The sequence below is a fragment of the Helianthus annuus genome, chromosome 7 (genome assembly GCF_002127325.2).
Source record: "Helianthus annuus cultivar XRQ/B chromosome 7, HanXRQr2.0-SUNRISE, whole genome shotgun sequence".
Lineage (NCBI taxonomy): Eukaryota > Viridiplantae > Streptophyta > Magnoliopsida > Asterales > Asteraceae > Helianthus > Helianthus annuus.
The window spans coordinates 93,567,047-93,577,760 of NC_035439.2; the positions used below are offsets into that span (position 1 = coordinate 93,567,047).

The following is a 10,714-nucleotide window of genomic DNA, read 5'->3' on the forward strand; positions in this document are numbered from 1 at the left end:
GGGATCAAAATAAGAAAAATATATTAAATTATTAAAGAAAAATGATTGTTTTTAAATGATTGGGAAAAAGTCGTTTAAACGATCAAAACACGAAAGTTTACTCTTAAATTAATTTAATAACTAATACAACTTTCAAATCCGGATTTCCGGACCCACACTTGCAACCTATGCATGCACGCATTGTCACGTTGTGCATACTCTAATCTATTTATAGATAAAACAATTAGAACCCCAAACAACTTGTGGACCATATCACTAAATTAAACTAAGAAATTGTGGACCATTCACCATATCAATAAATTCTTTAAATCACCAATTTCCCATGCAAACGCAACAGAAATAATAAGGGTAAGATGAAGACGAAGACAATGGAGTTCCGATCAAATAATATCCGTAAATCCGGGATCTTACCGCTCGGAATCACGCTGTTGTTGATGATGATGATGTTTGCACCTACGAAAGTCGTAGGTTCGATGTCTCCGTCGGCTTTTTTTGAGAACCTTATCTACTCCAACAGGATCGTAATTTTCTCCAAAACCCAATGCCCGTTAGTATTCTTTCAATCGATTTTTATAACATTCATGTTGTTTCTTAATTCTGCGAATATTTTTTAGGAAATTTAATATTCCTTGTGATGTTTGTGTTGGTTAGAATACTTTTGATCCTGTTTTGATCGATGATTGTTTTCTTGTGGCCATTGGCGGAGCCACATTGTGGTAAAGTATGGTAAGAAAAGAGATTCAAGCCACAACATTGTTTTTTATATACGTTTTAGACAATAAAAAATATAATTTAAAAGTAAGCCCAATTACTTGATTTTAAAAGTAAGCCCAATTTAATTTTAATAGTGGATTTTAAATCATTAGAGGACCATGTCTAATTTTTTAAACTTTAATTCAAATAATCATTATAGCTCATGTTCAATTAATTTATTTCATTTTCTTAACCTATATCAGAAAAAAAAGACCCGACGCGAAAAAATTGAGTCTGGGTTATCACAAAACCGGGTATCAAAAAAATGATACCAAAGGAAAAACGTTCTGGCTCCGCCACTGCTTGTGGCCCAATTTAATTAAACCTAATTTTGTTTCAATGTATACCCCATGTCTGTCATGTATTGTAATCTTTGTACTAAGCATAATAAAATATCTAGTTGCAGTCTATAGACGTAGGATTCACATTGAATCCGAACCACGTAAATTTTCGTGTTCTTGCTTTTATTTTTCTATTATGCGTTTGTGCATTGTATACAATCCTCCGTTAAAAGTTATTAACCGATTGCATATTCATATTTAACATGTTAATGGTTTCCAAGATTGATCACTAAGACATCATAAGCTAGCACACCATGCTTAATGTATCAGTAGTTATGATGTGTATAATGCTGCCTTCTATCTTCCTTGCGGCATCCTCATATCTTTTTTTAAAAACTTTGAGAACGCTCGGTGGGTCTAATGTGTTATATGTCACGAGTTCAGGTACTGCGTGGTCGCAAAAAGCGTCTTTAATAGACTAAAAGAGCAGCCTTACGTCGTGGAGCTTGATCATCATGGTATTTATCATCTAATCTTTCTTTTGGCTGCTAACTGAAATGTTTTCTTTGTCCCGATTTCACTAGGAAGAATATTATGTTTTGACGGTCAAACACCTTAACCGACGTTATTTTCAGAGGATGGGGGCAGAATCCAGGAGGTGCTTTTTGACCGGGTTGGCCGTCGCACTGTTCCTCAAGTATTTGTGAACGGGCAGCATATTGGCGGCGCTGACGGTTAGCCTTTCTTCTTGTTTTCTTAGTTATGGTCTTGGTTTACTTTAATGTTTAATTATCAAGGTTTCTTGATTTTATATCTTGTAGATCTTGATGTAGCTGTCAAGAATGGTGCGTTGCAAGGTCTCCTGTGTACTTGTTGAATATGAAAGAAAACTGTTGGAATTATCTTTTAATGTAGCTTTAACTTTTCTGCCTAATAACATGTAAAGTGTAAATCGTTTACTGGTTAATAACATAACTCGAAGGAGGCTAATGTCTGTTTGCTTATACAAACCGCGTTTGGTTCACTATTTGTTGTAAGAATCGGAATCTGTGGTGGCATAATCATTCCCACTTGTAAGATGAAGCAATCGACACTCTTGAATCGATACAATCGTGCCACCAATGAACCAACGATACCATATCCTTTCTGAATCTTGAGCGGTTGGACACCAATACCACCACGTCACCTCCACAATATTGAAAGACGCTCTACCTCCACCACTTCCTTTCGTGAACATACACGACTTTTCGCACATGTTTTAAGAATCAACAAAGATGTTGATCAGAGATTTTGGCAGCGTAAGCTTCTTTTAGGATCAATTAGAGGGACTGCGCCCCTATGGGCAAGAAGGTGACGGTTTCCTGACAGTGGTAGGAAGTTAAGGTCATTGGAGATAGAAAGGTGGTGTGCCTGGCGGTCACATTTGTAATACAAAATCGTCGGTATACCACAACTCTACAAGCTCATAAGCCTTCTTATACCCAACTTAAAAAGTAAAAAATATATATAAACAGACCTCTACCAAAATAAAACATTTGGATTGTTGATTTTGTATACAACTCTGTCAATCTTTCAAAATCAGCATTGTGAGCTTTAAATGTGGCCGGAGGGAACTCGAGGTTTACCCTTCATTGAGTTTAAGTGTTGAGTGACGAAAATAACCCCCATCACAACGATCAAGCAGCCAACAAGTGTACTAAAGAAAAATGCACCCGGTTGTCTGGTTTGAACGAACCCATACACCCCGTTGGAAGTCACAACAATAAGATCGGTTAACCCATCGTTTGAAAAATCCGCATCAACCAACGCATGAGTTGGCGGTGCAGGAAGGTCAATCGACGTCAGTTGACTTCCACCAGGAGATATCACTATAGCCTCTTGATCTCCCGCTGCTAAGATCAAATGTTGATTATCATGCATCCGCAAATTGAACGGTTTGAAAGTGGGGACCACGTAACCCGCATCCATCATCCCTGATGGCGATGGGAGGTTTGACCATGTTGCACCGGTTAACAGCTGCCATTTCCAAACCGCTTCGTGTCCATGCAAACCTGGTGTGTACGCTGTTACCTGCCACACGTGATCTCACCCCCTTAGATTCGAACAATTTATATAACCTTAAAACAAAAGGTCAGTGGACCATAATACAAGACAATCCTTAAGTTTCCAACTTGGTAAAAACAGTCCCTGACAAAAGAACAGAACAGCCTCTAAAGTTTATAACTTGACAAAAACAGCACCTAAACTATTGAAATTGACATTTACACCCCATACACTTTCTAAAAACTTTATACAATGGCATTTTCAACCCTTGGTTTCTAACATTTCAAATTTACCCCCGTTGTAAATTCATGTTTCGACGTAATTTTTTTTTTTTTTTGGAAACGAGTAGGGTCAAATATAATGTAATGTGTTTCCATGCTTATTTTTATGTAGAGTTAATTGCCCGGATGGTCCCTGTGGTTTTACGTTTTTTCACATTTAGTCCCCACCTTTTGAAAATAGCAGGTATGCTCCCTATGGTTTGTTATTTTGTTACTCGGATAGTCCCCTGAGTAGATGTCAGTTAGTTTCGAAATAGCAGGTATGCTCCCTATGGTTTGTCATTTTGTTACTTGGATAGTCCCCTGAGTAAATGTCAGGGGACTATCCAAGCAACAAAATGACAAACCATAGGGAGCATACCTGCTATTTCCAAAAGATGGGGACTAAACGTGAAAAAAGTGAAACCACAGGGACCATCCGGGCAATTAACTCTTTTTATGTATGTTTTCAGTTAGTCTACGTTTTCACATTTTCGTGTACGTCTCGGTATAAATTCACGTTTAACGACTCTGGTCATATATAACACGTTTTCATGCTTATTTTTGCATACTTTTTCGGTTGGTCTACATTTTGACATAAACTGTGTTTGAAAATGAGTCGGGTCAAATATAATACATTTTCGTTCCAGGGTATAAATTCGAGTTAATGTACGTTTTGACGGCGCTAAGTCTTGATGCAAAGGTAAGGGTGGTGTAGCAGTTAGGTGGAACGTTCACTAAACGAACCAACTCAGTTTCGATTCCGTTTCTTCTGTAACCGCAATGCTTTAGATCGGATACGTTGAAACACGCGTTTTCATATGGTTAACGCATCACTTAAGGTGCCGCAAGCTATAAACAACTAAGGCGTCGTCGCCGCAACGTGCGGCCTATGGCAACAGTCTAGTTTACTAGAAAACCAAACGAAAACATTAAACGATATATACCTCCCCGCGATTTGTTAAGAAAATGATATCTCCATGGCTTCCTTTGCGATGGTTATGGCCATCATTAGTTGGGATGAGGATCGGTGTTGCTACCTCGAGTGAATTTACATCTAGAGCTCTTCCAAAGCTTCTAGAATATTCTCCATGCGGGAACAAGTTGAACGGTGAGTGATGACATATGGAAACATTGAAAAGTTGTTCGCGTACGGGTACGCCAGATGTTGCAACTGCCCAGCACGGTTTTAGCACTTCCGTTGACCCGCTAACAACTGCTTGCTCGGCACCGTTCCCCCCAACAGCCTGCATACATCACAAAATTTATGCAAAGATCAAATAAATGTTAAGTTTTTTAGTTTTTATAAATTAAGAAAATAAAAGCAGTTGACCGAAGGTGTGTAAACCTGGACATGATCAAGAACTCCATCTCCGTTTATATCAGCATGCAAGCCACCCTCTAGAAGGTGAAGCTAGAAGAACAAAATTGCAAACTTAATTAAAAATAGAAATATACGGGGGTTGGTAAATTAATATACCCATGATACCTGAATGCCACCATTTTTTACACACACGTAAATGAAAATGTTACAAACACAACTGCAAAAAAAAAAAAAAAAAAAATCGAGCGGTGTTTTCAGCCTTTTACACCGTAAAAAGCTGCTCACATCAGCATTTACACCCACTGTAAGGGTTGTTTACGGTGGTAACAAAAACTTTTTTTTTTTTTTTTTTTTGGAAAAGTTGATTTTTTTTAGGATTTTTGGTAAAAGTAAATTGAAAAGGCATTCGTTTTGGCCGAGTTCTCTAAGTTCTCACAACTCATAGGAGTTTTCATTTTAACCTAACCGGCTAATCCTATATATATAAAACATTTCCATATTCTTTGTACAATAACCATCTTAAACATTTATAAAAAATGCTAGTTATTTACATGATAATAAAAAACTGTTTTACCTTGCATAATGTGCGACCGGACGCCAAATGCAAAACCTCGATCCCTTCCTTTTCATGAGCCACGACGACATTTGGTACCCACCATAGTTGCGTGTAATTTGTAATTGTGGGAACATATGGTGATGCCTGCATCAACCATAAGAAGGGTTCTATCAATAAAACTTTAATAAACTTCCATCCGTTGCATAGAAAAATGGCTCCAAATTTTTCACAAACAAATAAGAACATCTACACCAAACCACATAAATATCTGGCCAAGCATACTATTCCTGCATGTAATTTGTTACTAACCGCCACGTGTTGCGGCGGCGTTGAAACTTAAAGTAATTCGAATTATACCGTCAAATATTTGACTCGACTCATTTCCGAACACAATTTTTACATCAAAACGTAGACCAACTGAAACATACATAAAAATATTTACGAAAACGTATTATATTTGACCTAACTCATTACCGAGAAAAAATTACGTCGAAACGTAAACCAACTTGGATTAATACTGAAACGTTGTATTCATAAGGCACCCTCAAATGTTGTATATAATAATACACCACTACTAGAATTTTACCTTCTTACTCTTGGCTGAATTAGCAAAATTTGCAGCTTTTCCGATCAAATTCGAAATCTTTTTGGTTGAGTCTTTTCCGGGAGGATGGTTTTCCTCTGGCTTGTGGAGGTGGAACGGGTAGTTTGAAGCTTTTCCAGGTGTTCTCTTCACCGCCTTCCTTTTGTGCCGCCTAAAATGTGCCAGCTTTAGCAGTGTATCCTCCCGCCTATCCTGCTCGAGACGGAACTTGTCAGCTGGTGAAAAAGAGAAAAATTGAAAAATAAAGAGTAGAATGCCATTTTCGTCCCTGAGGTTGACCAGTTTTGCGACTTTCGTCCAAAGGTTTGTTTTTCTGCATCTAGATCCAAAAGGTTTGAAATCTTGCAATTTTCATCCGGCTCGTTAACTCCATCCATTTTTCTCCGTTGGGTCAGGGGTATTTGCGTCTTTTTTGTTAACTTAAAGGGCAATTCGGTCTTTTTCAGGGGTATTCGGTCTTTTTACATAAAGTGTAAAAGACCGAATTGCCCTTTAAGTTAACAAAAAGGATGGAAATACCTCTGACTTTACGGAGAAAAATGAATGGAGTTAACGAGCCAGATGAAAATGGCAAGATTTCAAACCTTTTGGATCTAGATGCGGAAAAACAAACCTTTGGACGAAATTCGCAAATGGCCAAACCTCAGGCACGAAAATCGCATTTTACTCAAAAATAAATTTTAAAAACAAAGGCTTTGTAGTTTGTACCCACCCAATGATGTGGCATAATTCCAAGGATTGATTCTCTAAACTCCCTGCATTCAAACTACAGTTGAAAAACGTTCAGCTAAAAGTAATATCATGTTTGTATACCAAACTTATGTTGTGAAATGAGTACCTCTCCGGGTTGGCGCTTATTAAGAGCATGAACGTCAAGCTTATAATTATGTTGTGAAATTAGTGTCGATTCATCTGATGGAGCTGCTTCAATTTTCTATTATTACATATATTAATTGTTAGTAAATGGAGAAGGTTTAAGATAGTATACTTATCACGCTTAACATGAATTTGAAGTAAAAACAAATTCCCATATCAACAGTATAAAATATAAACATCGAATTACCTCATTTTTTCTACTCCAGCGGAGTGTACCCGTTCGCCCCGCAAAAGCATAAAAGGCAAAATGGCGTAAATCCACAGCTCCCGACACATCTGCAGACTACATGCAAAATCTTTATCCTCTATTAACATAAGAACAAAAGATGTAAATTCGAGGGTATTTATATATATAACTTTAAAAACAAAGGTCGGTGGCAAAACCAGCTACCAAATCTACCCCCAAACTTTGTTGTAATGTCAAAAGTAACCCTCTAACTTTGTAAATGTCGCTTCAAGTTTCTAAAGTTTCGAGTTTATCCTAAAACTGATTTCTGACCTTTTTATTTTTATGTGCGTTACGGTATAAATTCGAGTCGTCTACACTTTAACGTAATTTTTGTTTGAGAACGAGTCGGGTCAGTTATGAAATGTTTTATTATTATGTATGTTTGTTGGACTACGTTTTGACGTGAATTTTGTTTGGAAACAAATTCAGTCAAATATAATACAGTTTCATTCAACGGTATAAATTTGAGTTACTATGCGTTTCGACGTAAATTTAGTTTGGAAACGAGTTGGGTCAATTGTAGTCTATACTTTATCATGCCACGTATGACGCCAACGCACTGAGTTGGTCTACATTTCGACGTAAATTTTGTTTGGAAACAAGTCGGGTCAAATATAATACATTTTCATTCAACGCTATGAATTCGGATTACCATATGTTTCAACGTAAATTTACTTCGGAAATGAGTTGGGTTGATTGTAGTCTATACTCTATAACTTATCACGTTGCGTATGGTGCCGCCGCAACGCGGGGCGGGTTAAATAACTAACTAAATACAAAAACCAATTTGCAATTTCTTACTTCTTTCTCGCTAGCGCTTCTTCTATGTGGTTCGGCACTTTCCTCAGCCATTTTAATTTCTTCAAAAGGATCGAGATGCATCTGAAACAATGCAACATATAATGAATGTTCATCATTAGACACCCAAGAAAAAAAATGAGCAAATATTATGAATTAACAGTGTATATATCAACGTTAGGTAATGAAAACTAGGGGTGCAAACAAGCTGAGCCCGAGCTCGACCAGGCTCGAGCTCAAGTTCGAGCTCGGCTCGTTGGTAGTTTCTCAAGCTCGGGTTCGGCTCGTTTATCATTTATTAATTAATATACTAAATAAAAATAATATAAAAATAGACTCGTTTAGGCTCGGGAGCTCGATTTGTGAAGCTTTGGCTCGGACTGGTTTACTAAACAAGCTTATTTTTAGTTTCGGGCTCAGCTCGTTTACTAGACAACTTTAGATAAGGAGTAAATGTTATTAAATATTAATAAAAACTAATAATATACTAAGGCTCGACGAGCCTGGCGAGCTTCACATGCCAGGCTCGAGCTCGAGCTGATCTCGAGCAGCTGGTGAGCTGCTCGGCTCGTTTGCACCTCTAATGAAAACCAAGTACAAAGAGCAGAAAAGATAGCAAGACATACATGCGGCTGCATTTCCATTCGTCCCCCAACAATTACAAGCCCAGCATCTCCATGTTTTAATGTATAATTACTCACAGAGATAGATATTTCCCTATGGTGAGAATTGTGTGGAAAATCCTCCTGAAATAAAGAAAAAATTATATATTTGACAACCTTAAGCATAGAATATGATATTCCAAAACTGCCCTTTACGCTCTCACCTGAACGTTTGTCTCCCATAGTTTTTTGAGGTTGTGATCAAAACACATTATAGACCAGCCCGATGTCACAACAACCAAGACCTGTTTTTGTACTTGACCAGGTTTAAATGTTCTGTCAACCACCCCTGATGCCATGGCCACTGCCCGTCTGCCCGAAGCAACCCGGATCTTATCGGGTAACAGGCTCACCTCTGCAAGAACACGAGCCTCACTAAACCCTTCGTCCACTCGCCTAGTGTGAGGCTCCAAAACCTACAACCGTTTGAAAAAACTAAGTACAAGATGTCATGATAAATTGATAATCTATATTGTACGTTTAAATGCTATCTCTAATGAATCAAATTGACTTTTAGTTGCCATTGTTTAAACAATTGTCTTTTAATGAATTGATGTTTATTAAGTGACGTTTTGTTTGATCATATAATAGCAACGTTTTCTTTTTCCACAAATCTGAGTCAAAATGACATATATGATCATGGAAATAGTTTTATAAATTAGGCTGGTAAATTTCACACTTAATTGTCAAGAGAATTTCAAGTTAATGCAATGAAAACATGCCTAATCCACTTTTTCTCTATATATATTGAAATGATAATAAGTTTCTTAATTTATATAACACTTCAGGTTCTTGTTGTAAATGCTGCAGATTGAAATTTAAAAGTTTCAAAAAGTATCTGTAGCTTCACAGTTCACACCAACTCCAAAACAGCAATAATATCAACTATCCATTTAGTTCAAATCTACACCTAAATAACCTCTAACATAGGGCTGGCATAACAGGTCAAACACGACACGATAAGCATAGTTGTCAATAACAATCGCTATGGTCGCTATAGCGAATAGCGTAGCGTATAGGTCGGAGGTCGCTACAGGGTATGTAACCATAAAAAGCGGGATTTCAATTTTTTTTAAATATAAATAGCGCTTATACATAGCTATAAAATAGCTAGATTTTAGGTTTTTGTTAAATATACATGTAAAATAGCGTATACACCAGGGTATTTTGATATAATATACATATAAATTTTTCTAAAAGCAATTTTCTAGTGTATTGCTATTTATAAAATAGCGCCGCTATTTATCGCTATTAGTCGCTATTCGCCATTAACAACTATGACGATATGACACGATGACTTGAGTTGCTAGACACGAACACGACCAAACGACCTGTTAACATGTTTAAGACACGAAGCCTGTTATACGCAAACACGAAACCTGTTAAGAATGCGTCTGTGTTGTGTTAACAGGTCTGTGTCTAAAATTCTCAGCATTACTCTAACATAAACCCTAAATTCAATATCAGAATACCTGAATTTTAGCATCATGAGTAGCCACAAGCACCTCTTTCTTCCCATCGCCATTAAGATCAGTCACAATTGGCGGAGGAAGACGCTCACCTTCGTACTTAATCGGATACTCGTCCAATAAATGATACCACGCCTCCTTAAACGAAAAATCGCCTTCATGCTAGGGTCAAAAAAACAGATCAGTTAACGAATTAATCATATAATTGTTTAATTTCAGTTACAAGTATGAATTTCTAGGGTTTTAGGTCGATTAACAGTGTCAATTGAGGTGATTTGATTTACCTGAAGAGAGAAGAAAATTGCGAAAGCGGCGAGCATCAGGATTGCTAAATCTCGCTTCCTCATGTTGATGTTGATGCGATTGTGTGTTGATTTTGGTTAAGTTAGTGGATTTATGTGTAAAATGAAGGTTAGCTGAAGAACAACTATGGCAGAAAAGAAAAGTTGCAGGGAGGTAACGTCATAACGAGTTAACGACGCTTTCGAGAGTGTTCGGTCAAAGACTAGCAGACCGGGTCTACACGGCCCGAACCGGAAACCAAAAGGGAAAGAGTTTGAGGAATGAGGACCGGACCGCTCAGTACAAGGTCTAGACTGTCTAGGTTTTGGTTTGTCATATCTACCTTAGGACCGATATGGATGGGCAATTGTTCATAAGTAAAATGGAGTTCGTCTGAGCGTAGGTGACACTACATATTGTGCTCAACCGGATGAAACTTCAGTCTATTCTATGATACACTAACAATATTCAGCCCAGTAAGTGATACTTTGTGTGTTGACAGTTACAACATTCGAACGGTTAGGTCAAAGTCGAATATTATATTGAAGAATAGAGGTTAAGCCTTTATGTCAGTTAT

At 37.4% G+C, this 10,714-nt stretch overlaps 2 protein-coding genes across 2 annotated transcripts; one reads left to right on the forward strand and one right to left on the reverse strand.

Moving 5' to 3' along the window:
- The first annotated feature begins 306 nt into the window (after positions 1–306).
- Positions 307–2,058, forward strand: LOC110868010 (monothiol glutaredoxin-S6). The gene is made up of 4 exons (XM_022117086.2): positions 307–547; positions 1,479–1,552; positions 1,670–1,768; positions 1,856–2,058. The coding sequence occupies exons 1-4, from the start codon at positions 354–356 to the stop codon at positions 1,909–1,911; spliced, it is 423 nt and encodes a 140-aa protein (XP_021972778.1). The 5' UTR covers positions 307–353; the 3' UTR covers positions 1,912–2,058.
- Positions 2,059–2,421: 363 nt separating this feature from the next.
- On the reverse strand, positions 2,422–10,382 carry LOC110868009. Its single transcript, XM_022117085.2, has 13 exons — positions 10,140–10,382; positions 9,859–10,017; positions 8,551–8,802; positions 8,351–8,470; positions 7,728–7,808; positions 6,885–6,980; positions 6,660–6,755; positions 6,534–6,587; positions 5,804–6,013; positions 5,236–5,361; positions 4,686–4,751; positions 4,285–4,584; positions 2,422–3,104 (listed from the first exon to the last, which is right to left on the reverse strand). The coding sequence occupies exons 1-13, from the start codon at positions 10,200–10,202 to the stop codon at positions 2,628–2,630; spliced, it is 2,100 nt and encodes a 699-aa protein (XP_021972777.1). The 5' UTR covers positions 10,203–10,382; the 3' UTR covers positions 2,422–2,627.
- Positions 10,383–10,714: the final 332 nt, after the last annotated feature.